Genomic DNA, 18,053 nt, shown 5'->3' with positions numbered 1-18,053 from the left:
GCCGTATCTTTGGATTCAGACCTCGGAATTGGGCCTTTTATATGTCAAAACGACCGGCTCAAAAAAATATTTCTAATGGTCTAGGCCTTGATCCTATTAGATGAGTAAAAGTGGATGAAAAAACTATTGCAGTAATTTTCAGCAGAAAAACCCTTTTTGGACTTAAGTAATTAGGTTTTGGGCTTGATTTAGTGGCAAAAAACATAGCTCCAAAGCCCGTGCACGAAATTGCAAACCTAGCTCTTTCCTATATAAAGAGGACTAAGGCAAAACTCTAACTCTCTCTCTCTTCCACTTAGTTTAGTTTAATTAGGGTTTAATAATAGATCTCCTACCTCTTCTCTTTAGTTTAATCTAGTTTATGTTTTATTATCCTAGACACCATTAATACAATTCAAGCTATTTTCAATTCAAGTATTATTTTAATTATGTCTTATTATTATTATTATTATTTATTCAATGATAGTCTAATGATCCATAGCTAAACTTCCATTAGAGGGGTTTTATTGAAGCTTTGATGAAGACTTGATGTGTTAGTATAAAATAGTTGTATTTAAGAGCTTCAACTCTAGAGGGTAGTTCATTTACAATTTTCTCTCATGCTAATTATTAGTTGGTTAGAGATCCCATGAATAATTAGGGATAAAAAGACCTAACCTTTATGTTGAACCTTGTGTGAAAACATAAAGATTAGAGTTGTAACAAACTCTATACTAGCATGTTAAGGATTAATCAAGGTAGATTTCAAATCTCTTTAATTCCTTCTTCATATTCACATCTTATTATTTAATTGTTATAGTTTTAATTATAATATATTCAATCATAGTTTTCACCATATTAGTTATATTTAGAATCATTACTCTCATAATGTTTAATTGTTAATTATTAGTAGAATTAGCTATGTTCTAAGCAACTAGGAGTGGAACGAATTTTTACTCTAGTTTTATTGCTTCATAATTGATAGTAGAACTTTGATCAAAAGGCATAAATTAAAGTTTACTTCTTCCTAGTTTAATTAGCTAAGTTAGAGTAAAAGCATATTTTATGTTCATCAAATGGCGCCGCTGCCGGGGATAAAAAACATAATTGATCTTTTTGTATCATTAATTGTTTAATTTTAGTTATATCAAATGGCGCCGCTGCCATCTTAGTTGTCTTTATAATTTAATTATCTTATTTTTTTCAATTCTACAATAGCCCAATTCACACACCCACCCTATTGTTCGAATCTGACGGTATGTTTCGTTTCTTCAAAACCAAGATTTTTGCTCCTGGAAGTCTATTGGAAAGTTGAGAATAGCTAAGCTTTGATGATACCCAAAGTGTGAGCGAAAGAGAATATTAGAAATTTGTGGTCTACAAAGTTGAGATAAGAAATGAAGTTTGTGGAATAGATAGATGTGATTAAAATGATATAAATGAATTGGTTGAGGATATGAAGGTTGAGACTTTGATGACAAGTAAATGCATGTGAGTGGAGGATTTGTTGAATTTGGCTAAGTAAAAATCGTGTTGAATTTAGACCTACTATTGTGACTCACTATTTGGATAACGTTGGTTTGCATTGCAATACACACGAACACGTATCTCTATGTAAATCAATGATGAAGACTTTTGACACATCAATAGGTTCAAATAGTAGGTCAAATAAGTGGGTCGGAGTAGCATTACTGCTCATCCACTCAAACCAAGGGTTGAGGATGTATTACATAAAAAGCAAATTTTTTTGAATGAAATTTTTCATAAAAACCCAAATCTCAATGAAAAAGATGCCAAATCAAAGGCAACAAATTGTGCTCATTCAGTATACTCGATGTAATGCACATTGAAGAAGCACTCAATTTGATGGACCAAGCCCAAATTTGTTGTGGGTTTTGAAATTTGCAAGCTCATGCCCAACTAAATCTTAGTAAAATATATGTAGCTATGCACTCAATTTTTATTTTTTTTTTTTTTTTTTTTTTTTTTTTTTTTTTCCATAAGAAGGTTGTGCTTGTAAGAATTTGAAATTTTGAATGTAGACTTGAGCTGAAACAGACTAAGTTTGAGATACAATTACATTGTTCTTGAATTAAAAACATAGTAAATTTGAGATACAATTACATTGTTCTTGAATAAAAACTATAGCGCGCCCCAATTTTTCGGACAATTGAATATTCGGATAAAAGAGCTCGAACCAAATATTCAACAATCTAAAAAACTAAGACGTGAGTGGATTTGACTCACACGAGTCCAAACTAGAACTAAAGTATAAAACAACATCTGAACATCGCATTCTAAAAAAAAAATTGGCAGATTTTCTTCTGTATTTCCAATATTTCATAAATTTAAAACCTGTTATAACCTGAAAATCAAATAATGTACTTGCATTTAATATATTAAAACCTCAACCGTAAACCCAACTACTAAAAGATATATTGATTCGTGGAACCGACTGCTTAACCATCTCGACAAATGCCAGTTAAATCAAGTAGTTGTAGCACCACGAAACCGATCTTTTACCCTAGATTGGTCTTTCACACTTGGAACGCTAATTAACTTCATAATTTCTAATTAATTGATGCATTCTAATATGGATTCATAATTAAAGACAAATACCATTATAACTAAATTATTACAAAACAACTTAAAATGAATCAATTTGAAAATAAAATGAATAGGTAAAAGAACCATTATATCAATCAGAGTGCGCTTCATTCACGTTAAATTGTTCTTAACCTGCACATACGCCTTTTACTGTCTTCTGGGAAGCCTATTTTCCCTGTCATTTAACACTTTCTAACACGCAACATTAAATGGTTAGTCAGTATAAAATAATCAATGTGAATTACATTTATTAACAGCTGACAAGATTACTTAACGACTTACCTTTCAGCTACATCACAATGCTTGGCTTGCGGTTTTTCTTATAAAATTACCTGCGTGCTTAATTAATTAACACATATTTAAGAAAACACTTAAACGATCAAAGTTAATAACTATTGTTAGACATTACGTACTATGAGATTAAAATTATGCTTAACAAGTAGAATCATATGTGAAAGCAAAATTAAACATTAATAAAATATACAGAATAACCGATTAAGGGATCAAGCCAATCGTAGTTCTCCTATTGGGAGGTAAAGATCTATGGGAATGGATTAAGCCCTTCCAATGAGGATGGCGGTATGGTTCCTCACTCATGTTCTAATTATGTGACCTCCAAAAATCAACCGATTCTCAACCTTAAATCGGTATTCTACCTAGTATGTCACTTCACTTCTACTTATTCGAGATTTTTCCCGAATACTCAATCAAACAACCAACTCTCGACACCAATAAAAGAATATTAACTTATTTATAGTTGAACTAGCCACAATATAATTACGCGATAAAAATAAACAATAAATTACGCGTGGCCTAGTGTTGTCCCTAGCAAATGACATATGAGTGACTTGGATGCGGCCTGGCAGAGGCAAAATGGTGGCCTGTAGCTACCTGGCTAGCATGTGCTTAAATACTAGGTTCGGTTAACACATATGAACTGTTTTTCCAGCCAAACCCACTCCTCCATACAATTTATCTAAGTAACAATAATCCATAATCTCCTACGTAACCACCAAAACAAAACTTGTTGTATAATAGGAACCCATGAATGATACCCAAACTAGTCTACTGAAACAATTAGAAAATGATGAGAAAATCATAATCAAAGCATAACAAACATGATATTTGAAAGTGGAGGGAAACACACAACACACTAGCTATCCATTGAATCATTGATGACTGCTTCTCGCTGATCCAACCCCCTTGTATATACCTTGCTCATGTGTTCAGCAAGCCAAGCAACAACTAAGTAAGACCGAATTAATCTATGGGTGATTAGTCAACTAGCTTATATAAACCCACTCCCTAGCTTCATCAGATAAAATGGTGTCCATCTCATTTCCAATTTCGAACCCCCCTTTCTGATTCGGCTTTATCGTTAGAGAAGAAGAGTCTGTTCCTGACCTCCCTTTTTCCTTTTTCGTCCTTATCCTCTCTCCTTTTCAGGACCGTAGGAGCAACCCAATATATATAAACAGACCCATATAATAAAACAAACCCAATAATAGAACATGCTCAATATTTAATATAGAAGGCTCAATAAAATAGCAAACCAAATAATTATAGAGCAAGCCCAATTAATATTATATGCCCACTAATAAAACAGGTCCAATATAACATAGCAAGTCTAATAATTTAACCGGCCCAATTTAATAGAATATGCACAGATATTTCTACCCAAGCCCACACAAAAGCCCAATTCAAACAACTATCCAAATCCATATCAAAACTCATATCCAAATATATAAATGTTAAACCTCGCCATATAGTACGTAATTATCTAGAGTGGCACTGAACTAACACGTAAAATGACCGGTTTACCAGTAGGAAAAATTTCGGGTCAATACAAAAACGTTGTGTCAACTTATTCCAATTGATATACTGCAATGAATGGCATCAACACACTTCCCAACCATAGCTTTCCATCCTTCTCATCTATTTCACTAACTGCTTTAACTACCTTGCCTTCACTGTCCTCTAAAACCTGTAAAAGTTTCCCTTCAGGGCTGTATTTCATAGCCATTCCAAAAAGTCGGTCACCATTGTTTATAATGCTGTGAATCTTCGGTGGAATTGGGAGCTTTAGCAAGAATTTTCGAAGTCCTTGATAACTTGCTAACACATGTGCGTACATGGTGCGACGCGAATGTATTGCCACCCAAAATTCACCCTTCTCATTGGTTCGTACATTGTCTGGGGATCCAGGTAGTATGGCAAATACATCTGATGTTCCTGCTTTCTCTCCTTTCAACCAATATCTCCTCAACCTGTACATATTCCATACAAACATCTTACATTTCATAGCAATTCAAAGTACAAATGTTGCATAAGTCACTACAAATTCTAATGAGCTCACCTGCCAAGCACTCCTTCACAGAAAACAAAGAAAGAGTTATCCTTACTCATGGACAGTCCATTAGGGAATTGTAGGTTCTGAACTAGGACAGTTGTTTTGTTTGTAATTGGATTGTACTTCAAAACTCTTCCTGAATCCTCTCCAGAATAAAACACCTGAATATAGTTCCTAAAAGCAGACTTTGGGTTAGAAAAATGCTAATTATTAGAGTATAATATAAAAAAATACCTATAAAAAGTAGTATCAATAGTTATTAGCATAAGTGCGTAACTGACTTTGAATGTAGAAAAAACTGGAATGTACGTCTACCTCCTCTGGTGCTTGGCACTTGTGTCTGTGAAATAAACATTCCCTTCATTGTCGATGTCTAGATCATTTGTAAATCTGAATGGTACCCCTTCTGCCTCAGTAGCAACGGATGTCGCCAACCCACCCTCAGGTCCAACCTTCATCAACCCAAAATACGCATCAGCAATGTACAATTCTCCCGTTCTTTTGTTGAAACGGAGCCCCAATGGTCGACCGCATACATGTTCATACTTCCAATTACTTGACAGTAATGGCTTTGGGCCGCACACTGACCTAGGTCACCCATACCACATACAACAAAATATGTAATTGTTAGATTTGAAATTTCTAAGTACTGTACATTTTTGGAATTCAGGACACAAAATATCAAGTGTAACTCCTCGTAATTGATTTTTCTCTCAATTTATGTCTATCGGTGTCGCCATACTCTCATAGTCTCATGAGGTGAAATAAGTGCAACCACAGTAATGGACCTGATCCATCATATGTGGATATGAATGAATGGCTCCATCATCACCTCATAATGGACCTAATGCCCCTGTTCTGACTGTTATTTGCATTATTATTTTGAGACAAGGTGGTTAACTAATTATCAGCTACCACTCTACCAGTCCACCACATTTATGCGATTGTGACGATTGAATTCAGTGCATTCTAATGGTCAAGGAAAATGTGTCGCTTGTCAATAGTCTAATGCTGAAGATGTGGAGTTGCAATAACCAAGTATTCCTAAGGACTGGACATAATGCATGCAATGGTCCAGCAGTCCAGCACCAAAATAGTTTATTTTCCTGAAAAATTTAGATTTTACAGGGAAAGTACTATCTTCCCATTCTTGCTTGAATAAAAAAGCAGGCAGAAACGTTTTCCAGGAATTATTTTCTTGTTGCTATCAAACGGCGAGAACTGCAAACTTTCTACTTTATCGTGTGCAATCAAAGTATCAAGTAGTCAAACACCACGATAATGAAAAAAACAATTCCTGGAAAATATTTTCATAAGTAAAATGTGTATTTTCTCAAACCTGCTTCTTTAGGTTAAAAAAGCAAGTACAGGACATACACCAATATAATTCGATCACCAGTTGGAGGATAAAGACAAGCATCCATTGTAATAATCATACATGTAGCAAAACAATGAAAACGAGCAGCTAGCATTGCATTATATAAATCGCCAAATCAACGAACTTACCTATTGGATGAAGTGTAGGCAAAATCTGTCCACGACTGACCATTCCAAAAAATAACACGACCATCAGCTATTCCAGTATATGGTCCGCGACCAAGCGGATCGAAAGCAATGCTTTCTGGCCCTTGCACTTGATTCAAAAACTTAACTTGAGATTTTTGCAACAAGTTCTCTCCATCTCTCTCTTTTGGAAGTGCTGACCATGGTGGTAAATCGACTTTATAAGCTTCAAAATCAGGATATTTAGAAACTGAACTGTGCTTCAATGGATCAGTTGCACAGTACAAAGCAAATAGTAAGAACAGTGCGGCAAATATCACGGGCAACGCCATTGTCGATGATTTAAGGTTTTCTTGTGAGAAATGATGGATATAGATAAAGGATGTTTGCAATAGGTGTTTTCAAAGTGTTACCATGCCGTGTTACTTTATATATAAGTTAGTTTAGCGGTGCAAACGGATATATAAGTTGGATTCGGATATGGCCTCTATCCGAATCCGAAAATTTATACTTATAGTCTTATATCCGAATCCGACAGCAGTTAAGTCGAGACGTCGAGTCAGACACCCCGGGTTGGGTTTTATAGGTGCTATAGCCTATATTTTTTTTGGTATTTGTTATTAACGGACTCCATATTGTGTTGGGTAGACCCTAAAAAAAAAACAATTATTACAAGTGTGTTATTGGTCCCAAAAATTTTAAAAAAAAAACAATTATTACAAGTGTGTCATTGGCCCTAAAAGTTGAATTCGAAAACACTAAACTTAAACGACCTGGCTACGTCGTTTATTGTGTAAACCCAACGATATGGCCACACCATATCGTTGGAGACTTAGTCCAAACGGTGTGGCCACACTGGTCAAGAGGCCAAGAAACAAAACTTTATATTTTTTCAAAGTTTAAATCAAAAAGCGGTGTGCCATTACCGTTTGGACTAAGTCTCCAACGATATGGCCACACCGTTTGGGATTTGAACTTTGAAAAAATATAAAGTTCTGTTTTTTGGCCTCTTGACCGGTGTGGCTAAGTCGTTTGGGACTTAGTCCAAATAATGTGGCCACACCGTTGGAGACTTAGTCCAAACGGTGTGGCCATATCGTTGGGTTTGCACAATGAACGACCTAGCCGGGTCGTTTAAGCTTAGGGTTTTCGAATTCAATTTTTTGGGACCAATGACACACTTGTAATAATTGTTTTTTTTTTTACTTTTTGAGACCAATGACACACTTGTAATATGGTTGGGTTTGCACAATGAACGACCTAGCCGGGTCGTTTAAGCTTGGGGTTTTCGAATTCAATTTTTTGGAACCAATGGCACACTTGTAATAATTGTTTTTTTTTAGACTTTTTGAGACCAATGACACACTTGTAATAATTGTTTTTTTTTTGTCCGCCCAACACAATATGGGGTCCGTCAGTAATAGGACTCTTTTTTTTTTGTTAAATTCCTTTGTATAAAACATCTAAGAGTTATGTGTGTGTGTGTGTGTGTGTTTTTTTTTTAGCGAAAAAAAACTAAATAACCCACCATCTGAATGCTTAATTAAAAAAAAAAAACATGTTTGTTTTATGTTAAAAATACCCCACTCTGAATGCTGAATATAAGTCATTTGCCCATTTTTACCTTTGTAATCTATTTTGAACACTAACTTGATTTCCAGCTAAAAATTTCATGTGTGTCCCTCCCTCCAATGTGTACCCTTATTTAACTAACACGACCACCTATAATTTTAAACTAGATATTTATAAGCCAAACTCATAGTTTTTTTTTTTTTTTACAAATCACACATTTATATATTATAGAATTAAAGGGGTACACTGAAAGTCTGAGCAACACTTTGGTAAAGTACTCATGTCAGAAGCCTATTGAATTTATGACTATTTAGTACTATGTACTTTCATTTTTTTTCCTAAATGGTACTTATACTTTGTTTCTCGCCTATTAGTACTACGAATTCTTAATTTGGTTCAATTTAGTACCTCTGTCTGTTTTCCATCCCATTCCGTCCAATTTGTCAAATTCCGTCCCATTCCGTCCAATTAATCCATTTTTCTTTGATCAAATCATCAAATTCTTCTCTAAAACCAACAAAATAAATTATTGACCACACTCTCTTCTACTCCAATTAAGTTTTTCCCTTTTTCAAGACGTATAGAAACCATTAACCCCTTACATCCATTTATGCATGATTTCAACAAAGAAATCAAATTCTCAATCACAAGCTTTTTCATCGTGAGAGCTATAACTAACACAACAGACATTCATAATAAATATCATATATATATATAAGCTCGCGCACATTCTCTTTCCTCACCATATAGCTCCATTTTGCACTCCGAGCAATATGATTGGATCCTACAAAATCGGATGGAATAATAATTAGTGAAACCTCCCCAAATTTATTTAAATCTATTTTTATATTATTATGTCCTCTCCAAATTCTAATTTTATAAACAAATAATAATGAAAAAAAAAAAAGCAAAACTAAATAACCAAAAAAACCTAAACCAACGAATCCAACGCCAAATACAGAAACATTTGAAAAAAAAAAAAAAAAAAAAAACCCACGAAGCCCTTTCTTTTTTAATCGCTCGGTACCCTTGAACTTGACATTAAAGACAACACTATCATAGATATAGAATTGCAATATGATGTGGAACAACAGAATCATCAAGTACAAGAAGATGATCTAGCAGACCACCCAAGTGAGGATGAGAAGAAAGACGATTCTTCTCTCAGTCGCTTAAAGAAGGTGGGCTATATATAAAAATATGGTAATAGAGCTTCCGGGCGTGTCCAACTTTTGCTGTTTTTGTTACTTCATTGCTTCACGATCACCTAAAGATATGGTCTTTGTGTGTTTGAAAAAAATGTAAACGAATTAGGTGTAATAAACTAGGAGTTCGCAATGCTTTAGGAATTGGTAGAAAAGTAATATAAAAAAGAAAAGGAATTGGTACAGAAGAGAATTCGGCGTTCATCCTCAGGTAAATATCATGAAGGGAGTTCTGTTTCTTAGTTCCAAGATTTGCACTCTTTGCTTCAAGTTTTAGATTATGGAAAAGCTCAAGTCACAGCTACTCCAAACTCTCTACAATTTGGGAGGTGAGAAAGCTCCTAATGATCAGTTTGAAGATCACTACGACCGATACAGAAAGGCCTTCGTTGAATATATCACTGCGAAGGTTTTGCCATCTATCCCAGAAACACACAGTGAACACATATTGCATTGTTGAAGAACGTTTTGGATATCTTCATTGAACTTGGGATGGGGGTAATGGATATATTGCTATGCAAACGACTTTGACGCGTCCTTTCTTGCTGATACTTCTGCTAATTATGATGGGAAGGGCACTAAGTGGATTGAAGAAGATTCCTGTGCAGAGTACATCTTGAAGATTCAAATGTGTTTGAGACAAGAGAAGGGCATGGTTTCTCATTACTTGCATTCTAGCAGCGGAAAGAACCTCGATCATACTCTACCTTCAGCTGTGTTTCTTTCCGTTAGTCTGATCAACTTTCATGATCCCAGCCCAGCTTGAAGCCTTATGTTATAAGCTCTTCCCCATATACGGGTATTTAAACCCTCAATCTCAATTGGGTATGTTTTGTTCTATTAGAATTTCTTGGTTTTATATTCCTTCACTTAACTTTAGAGTTCCGAATTATTTTGCTGCATAGCATAGAAGCTAAAAAAAACCTCTTCAGTTGTTCTTTTTCAACTTCAGTTGTTCTTTTTCAGCTTGCTTCTGAGCAACTTCTGCAACAGTGAATCAAATATATCAAACAATGCCGAAGTTGACAGGGATTGCCCATCCATTTCCTGAAGGTCAAAGACAGAAAACATTCTAAAATCTAATTAGTTCTACTAATAAATTAGTTTGATGGTTAATAGTTGCGCCGGAGCTTTAAATTTTGTGTAGTCATACCATAAAGGCAAAAACCCATAGATAATCATGTGGTTAGTATCTTGGCCAAAAGATTTTGATCATACTGTTGTCTGTTTGAGTACTGATTAGTTGCCCATCGATGCTACAAAACATGTATTAAGTTTGGATTTGGTCTTTATTCTACTATGTTGTTATTTTTTAAACTTTTGCATTTTTTTACCAGTGATTTGTGAGGAATAGGTGCTTCACATGTACGGCATGGACTTGATTGATTATTTGACATCACCTATGTAACAACTTCTCTCGGCCGTTCAACAGGACGTTTGGGATCCAATTGATTGAAACAACAGTTGAGGTACTTTATCAGTTTTTTGTGGTTTACCCTACATTGGTTAAGATTAGTTGGAATTTTTTTAGTGATCAATTGGGACTTCCGTTCTTAGGATGGGTTTATTATAAGTTAGATTCAAATTAAATGGTCTGTTTTCTAATTGATCCTCCAGGATTTAATTTATACGAAACTCCTATTGATCTGTCAAATAAATCAGGATTCAAGGTAATATCTAAATCAATCAGAGACATACAAGACGAAGCACTGACATCACAGTCATCACAGGTAAGGACAATTTTTCTTTTGTCTCACTATCAGTTTGGTTTCTCATCTTCTTTTTCGTCAGCATTTACTTATTTGTAATTTTTATATGAAACAACTATTAATATATGCAGGCTTGCAACTCTTGCTATGGTAGTTGTTTGTATATAGGTTTGCAAGCAGGGCTCCTATGCACTTCACTCTAATCTGGTACAATTTTTTTCCTTTTAATTTCTAGGTTCTTGATGTTATAGTTACTATAATCATAATGTGGTTGCACCATAGATACTTAAACTTTACAGCTTTCATTTGTTGTGTGAGCGCTAATAATTAAGCAGTAGTGATTTCATCATAGCTGGGTTCTCTGAGTTGGAACTATGCATGGTATGTGTCAGTGCAGCTGAAGAGATAGATATGTCGTAATGCCGAATTAATTATTATTTTCATACTGGCATTTCTATCTTACTTCAATCCCTTTACGCAAGTACATAAAGTGGATAGAACTGAAAATAAACGACTAAAGTGCATTTACACAAATATATGGACAAGAGGGTTAGTTCATGTTCAGCCACTATAGTTTGTTAACATATGTATCTATACTAGCAAAATGAAAGTGTGTCATGGATGTGAAGTGCTAATGTTTGTTCCTTACTTGGACTCATCTTTGTTCATCATGATTTGTTTGTAAAGTTGAAAAAGGTTCATAGATTAACTCACGTACATACCTGATTGCATCTCAATTAGGTCATTGGTGAGTTTTGATAGGATTTCATTTTGAGAGTCAATTTTCTTTTACCCGTTGATCGAATGCATTTTGTTTTCTTAAATGGTTAAAAAATAAATAGAACTTGGTACATAGACAATGCATATCATGCCCTATGATGAAGGAAAGTCAGTGGCAAGTTCACTAGCTAGACAATGTAATAGACAATGCATATGTGTTGTGTCTTCTTTTTAATCGTTATGAAAATATACACCCTTTTATCACAGTTATGTGGAAGACTTGTCATAGTCTCACTATTCTTTGATTTGTTTGAAGTATTGCACCAATATGCAGAACATTTCTCAACAATTACAAGTGATTTGAGGCTTTTGCAAACATTTAGGAGTTTAGGTATATGTATTTGCTCCCTTTTTAAAAACAAAACCCTTTTCATTATTGTGAAAATTTTCATTGAGTTGAAGCTTATGTTTATGCTTTTGCTTATTGGCCATAGCTTGGGCGATTTTGGTGTTCGAAATTAGAATCTATAATTTTCCGGGATTATTCGCGCTTGAAAGAAATGGGAAAGCCAGGGTCTATTGTACATAATATTTTTGAGAAGCTACTGATATGCTGGCATGATAGTAAAACTCTCATTTTGTTCTTTACTTCTCAAATTTAAACAACAGTTATTGTTAGACTAATCTGACACGTCTTTGGTTTTCAGAAAAAAAACATTTGGATCCTTATTGCGGGACAAGGATATTGTAAAGCTCGCGCATATTCTCTCTCCTCACCATATTGCTCCATTTTACACCTCGAGCAATATGATTGGCTCCTAAAAAATTGGATGGAATAATAATTAGTGACACCTCCCCATGATTGTTTAAATCTCCCTAATCTATTCTTAATTTTCTATGGACTCCTCAAATTTAAAAAAAAAAAATAACAAATTAAATAAACCTTATACAAATTCTACCGAAAACTTATTACCGTACTCAACCCCCATGGTCTTTTTTCTTTCTCTCCTGTTTAAAAAAAACCTCAAATATAAAAGAGGGCGATATCTTTTATTTTCTTTTTTGATTTCCCCCAATCTAATTCAATCTAAAGAATATGTAGTTTTTTTTCTTTTTTAGTTGGCAATGAAAACAGATTCATTGGGCGTTTTCCTTTACTCACCCACCTCACTCTTGGGTTTCGAAGGGGATTTCTCCCATACCCCTCAATCAATGGACACCATATGGATACTAAAATACACTACATTCAGGTTTACATCTCTCTCTATTTCACTCTGCCTTTTGGTTTATTGTATGCTATCTTTATTCTATGTAGATATAATGTGACTTTGTTATGTTTTCTTTTGCTGTCTTAGTTCCTCTTTTTGAGGAACACTCATGCAAGTTTCTTTCTTCTGATGTTTTCTTTGTCTATGGCGTTGCTGGAGGTTCATATATCTTAATATCTGTGAAGTTAGCTTTGATTTTTATATGATGGTGTCTTTTACCCTCTAAAAGTTTAACCAACGTGATTTTCACAACCAATGTGATTTTCACAAAATTGCATTAGTGAATGTTAATGAGAGTCTATATATTGGGTCTGTGATTCCGTTATTATTATCATCTTATTACTGCCATTTGTTACTTCGACTCATTAGTATGCATTTTGTTACACTCATATTATTGCACAGTACTACATTACTTTGACTCTTGGTGGTTGTCGCATGTATTACACCTTCAAAATGCCCAAAATGTTTTGAAGATATAGGTACACGTAGATCTGTAGAACTTTATGTAGGAACTAATCAATTGTTTATCTCTGGTGTACAACTTAATTTTTAGGTCTCTTTCTTATCACGATTGCAATTGCAAGCTTGCTCTTATAGAATAAACTAATTGTTGGAAAGTCTCGACCCATCCATTTATGGTGGGCTTTATAATCTTTTTCTTCATTTACACCTTTCTTTAAAACAAATCTCTGCCCACTTGCCCACTGCCTCAATGCATTTCCTTAAATGTCGTACCATGTGTTAAGTACCTCGATTATCTACCACACTACGCAATAACTATAGTTATATCAAACAAGGATTCGACTTTCCAGTAACCGGTTACTGGGATCAAATCCCAGCAACCGTTACAAGTCACCGTTGATTTAGATCCGAGATCCGTGTGTGTGCACCGAGATCCGTATTGGGTGCCGAGATTAAAGAATCGAGACAATCCAACGGCAACTTGTAATGGTTGCTGGGATTTGATCCCAGTAACCGGTTACTGTGTAGCCGGACTCATCAAACAATGAGTTAAGACAGTGTTTGCCTTTATTCCCCCTATGAATGTGCTATCTTTAACTAGGTCCTTGGTTTGTTGTAGTGGGAATGGATAAGTCTTTGACGTCAAAGGATAAACTATCAAAAGAATTCGTGCATAGTCAAGATTTTGAGATGAAAAAACCAGACGATTTTGCGGACACAGTAAGAAAGGTTCAGGATGCACATTCTGAGAATTCTGAAAAGCTTTCTAAACTGCCTAAAGATGCATAGAAACCTTTGTACAAAGGTTGCAAACTTACAAAGTCAACTGCCCTTGCAGAGTTACTCAATTTGAAAAATAAACTGGGAGCTGTTGGGAAGGTTGTAAAATGTTAACCTATAAACATTCCTAGACTATAAAGACCTGGCACTGTCATCCATGAGAATGGTGCAGCTGATGATACTAGCCTAACCGCTAACTGATTCTAAAAAATAGTTTCGGAGTACATGAGAGGTGGCTGGGTGGCACTGGACATTGGACACGTCTGGATATATAATTTTTAAACCTATCCTCACAAGTGGTATTCATGTCATTTTACAAAAAATATTCTATGGATATAGGAGAGAGAGAGAGGCGAGAGACTTCCGTTGTTTCAGTTGGTGTTCCGAATAAGAAGAAGAAAGCAAAGGCAACAATCAGGTAAGATCGGAGCTCTCTTTCTACCTCCTTGACTTCTCCTTGATTTTCAGCATTTAACAGTATAAAGATTCTAAAACCTACTGTAAAGGAGTGTTTTGATCTTCTCCTAATTACAACAAGGAAGAACGGGAGGGGTTTGGATTTTGGATGTGACCGAGGTCATTTTGGAGTTTACCCGGCCCCACCTCATTATCTTCTCTCGCTTTTTCCTTTTCTTGGGGGAGAGAAGAATCAGGTCGGCGTAGTTCCAAAAGAGGTGGTATTTATAGATTTCGGGAGAGGAGATCCTTCCGACACGCGTGTACTCTTTTGTGCAAATGTAGGGTGGAGATCGCGGATGAGTGTTGAAATGGATTTTGGATATGCCCCGTTATGATTGGGGGTAGATGCGGTAGTCCCTATTTCCGGTGATGAGATTACCACTAAGATCTTGGCAATCATTACACCCGGTGGGGGTGTGTTTCTATCCGGCGTTACGTATCGGCAAAGTGTTCGTGCTCGAGATATCTTCGTTCGCACCACCTACTCGAGCCGCCGCGCAGTCGGTCTTGGAGGTCGCCTTTGATTCATCTATGCCGCTGGCGACTCGTGTACCGCTAGGGCGCCGTTCTCAGTCCGTCTTGGAGGTCGATATCTTCGTTCCGCTTATCCTCCTCGCGAATCGCGATGCCCTATGAGGATATCGCCTCCCCCATACACGACCCCCTCTCGATAGGTAGATGTAAGATGGGGAAACGCTATTTGAGAAAGAGTCGGACGAGCGTGGTGGAGCATGAGCGAACAGTAGTGGATGAACCGACTGGTAGGGCGCCACTTTTGAATGCTGTGGCCTGGTGAATTGGCGGGAAAAAGGTAGTTTTACCTTACTTGCACGTGACAGAATCGTAGCAGTTGGAGAAGAAACGTGTCGCCGTTATCTTGGGCTGGCTGAAAAGACGGTGCCTTGGAACGTAATGCGGGCTATAAGCGTGAAGGCTGTAATGATTACTCCTTGGTAAGCCGAACGGGCGGTCTATACAAAATCAGATTTGAGATACCAAAAAGTTATTTCGTGTTTTCTTCCTCCGCAAAAACGCCAGCTAGGGTTTCTCAGGTGAGTGCTCCTGTTGCTGTTATCTTTCCAATTTCCATTTGCTTTCCTCTCTGTCCGGCTCGTTATTTTAAGTAGGTAGGTTATTGTAAGGCTAAAGGGTTTAGGACTGAATATTTGATAGAAAAGAGTTGTTATAATGTCCGATTCTGATGATACTCGATCGGAGGAGGTCCGAGAGATATCTTTAAGTTGTGGAGAGTACGAGGATGAAGAAACAGTAAGTGTCGGCGTGGAGGTTGAGTTGGAAGAAGAGGATAGGATAGGCGGGGGTAATGCCCGATCTAGATCAGGAGATGACGTGGCCAGTACGTCAGGTCGGGGGGAGATGTCGTCATCAAGCGATGTGCCCCCTAGAAGTGTGAACCGTCGTGCTGCCAACTCTTTCCCCGAACTGAGGGCAGCATATGGGATTAAGGTCCCTGACCTGGAGATATACGAGCCACGATTGAGTGAAAATGTTCGTAGTGAGGAGTATAACCCACCGAACGGTGGAGTTATAATCTGTGAGGGTCAGCTGAGAGCGCATATGCACATACCGTTCTCGAAACTGGTATGCGACTTCTTGGCGCTTTGTTGGAAGTCTCCCTGTCAGTTCGTGGGTAACACCTGGCGATTATTTAAGGTGTTCGACCTGTTGAACGCGAGTGGGGAATATGACATAAGGGTAGCTGACATAGTGGAGCACTATGTGGTTCGTCAATCGGGGAATATGAATTTTAGCTTGCAAACCATGACGACGCGTTCTGCTGTGATCGATGGAGTAAGCAATGAGGCCTGGACTAAGAGACCGTTGTTGCTAGTTGGCAATTACTGTGTGAGCGGGTGTATACTGCGAACTAGGATTTGTAACATATCCGGTGGGTAGGAACACTTTTCTGTTGTTATTTTTTTAACGCGTTTGATAGTTGTTCTAACAGGTTTTTGTTTTGCTTTGGCTACATAGTTTTCTGTGAAGCGGCGAACTGATCGTGGGGAGATAGAAAGATTTGCTCGGCTGAGTCGTGCGGAAAAACAAGCGAAGTTGCCCGAGGTTGCACATTTCTTTGTAGAAAAAGGGGGACCGCAATCCGGAAAAAAGGAAAGCGCAAAAAGAGCGAGCTCGAGCTCCGCTAAGGCAAGGAGTGATGGAGGCACGAACGAGTGACCTGGTAACACGAGAGGAGAGGCAGCGGGTGCATGGGAGCGCAAGGCGTCCTGTTAGGGGGGGAACCTCAGGAGCTGGAGGGTCGGGCAGTCGGCCTGAATGGGGTTCGATCGAGGCTCCTGTGGAGTTGGAGCCAGTGGTTTTGACCGCTCGTGCTAGGGGCAGGTCGGAGAGGAGGCAACGCGACGCCTCTGAGCAAGACGCTGGACGAGTTGCGAAAGTAGCTCGACACGTTCGTGGGGATGACGCTAGCGCGGGGGGCGGATCTGATGGTGGTACGGCTGGGGCCACGGTATCTCGCCGTAGTGGGGCCCGACCTGAGCAGGTCATGGACTTGGCCACTTTTGGAGTGGGGTCCAAGATGCGCCTCGCCGGGGCGATCGATCGATCCCGTGAAGAAGGCCAAGGCTCCGCGTAAGGTGACTCGAAAAGCGGTTGTGTCTGCGGATGATCTGGAAGGACATTTTGTCTATCTGGACGAGCATGGGGCGCCTTTAAGACCGCGAAACGGTTTAATCGTTGCTTCGTGATCCTAGTAAGATAGCAGGTTGTTTGCTAGAACAGATAGCTCTGGATGGCAACCGCAGAGAGCTAGATGAGAAAGGGCTGGCCGACAACTTGAGACGAATGGAAATTGCGCAATGCTTGGTATGTCGTAGTTTCATCCGAGGTTACTTGTTTGCTTATGCAAATTGTTGTTGCTAACCATGTGTAAGTTCGTGCAGCTGGTGAGTGGATTCCAGAAGTTGAAAGAGATCGCCCAGTTCGCAGAATCAGATAGGGAAATGGTGGTGAAGTTGGCTGAGGAGCTGAAAAACGCGGGGACGCCGCATGAGATGGATGAGGAACCGGAAGATTTGAAGAAAGCTCATGAAGTCACCGAGTCCGCCAAGATGTTGAAAGATACTGAAGCCGGAAGAGCCGAGGCAAAAGCTAGAAGCGATTTGAAGATAATGTCCGAAAGCAGCCTACCGTGGAAATTGGTAGTCGAACGATTATGCTTTAGACCGCAAGAAGGTTGCTCGTGTGACGCTAACGGGCCTATGACGACGGGCCGGACGCAGACTTCATTGAAATTTGGAGGCTGACTACAATGGCTTGAAGGAGGAACACGCCCGCTGTGCGTCCCGTCCCTCGGTGGAGGAGGTCCAAGGGGATGCCGGTGTGGCGATTGCCTCTTCTGTGAGCGTGCCAGAAGCCGGGGTGGCTCGAGTTGAAGCTGTTGCGCCTGATGCGGTGATGA

At 38.0% G+C, this 18,053-nt stretch overlaps 1 protein-coding gene and 1 long non-coding RNA gene across 2 annotated transcripts; both read right to left on the bottom strand.

Annotated features, from left to right (window-relative positions):
* Positions 1-2,534: 2,534 nt before the first annotated feature.
* LOC147485890 (uncharacterized) lies at positions 2,535-4,028 on the bottom strand. The gene is made up of 3 exons (XR_015201575.1): positions 3,734-4,028; positions 2,869-2,918; positions 2,535-2,778 (listed from the first exon to the last, which is right to left on the bottom strand). It is a non-coding gene; the product is annotated as an uncharacterized LOC147485890 (long non-coding RNA).
* Positions 4,029-4,285: 257 nt separating this feature from the next.
* LOC147485889 (protein STRICTOSIDINE SYNTHASE-LIKE 3-like) lies at positions 4,286-6,919 on the bottom strand. Its single transcript, XM_086571736.1, has 4 exons — positions 6,443-6,919; positions 5,252-5,524; positions 4,943-5,110; positions 4,286-4,853 (listed from the first exon to the last, which is right to left on the bottom strand). The coding sequence occupies exons 1-4, from the start codon at positions 6,769-6,771 to the stop codon at positions 4,451-4,453; spliced, it is 1,173 nt and encodes a 390-aa protein (XP_086427862.1). The 5' UTR covers positions 6,772-6,919; the 3' UTR covers positions 4,286-4,450.
* Positions 6,920-18,053: the final 11,134 nt, after the last annotated feature.

Source organism: Coptis chinensis, chromosome 7 (genome assembly GCF_015680905.1).
Source record: "Coptis chinensis isolate HL-2020 chromosome 7, ASM1568090v1, whole genome shotgun sequence".
In the NCBI taxonomy this organism is placed as follows: Eukaryota; Viridiplantae; Streptophyta; class Magnoliopsida; order Ranunculales; family Ranunculaceae; genus Coptis; species Coptis chinensis.
The sequence above is the reverse complement of the archived record's forward strand: the minus strand, read 5'-3'. Positions and strand labels throughout refer to the sequence as shown.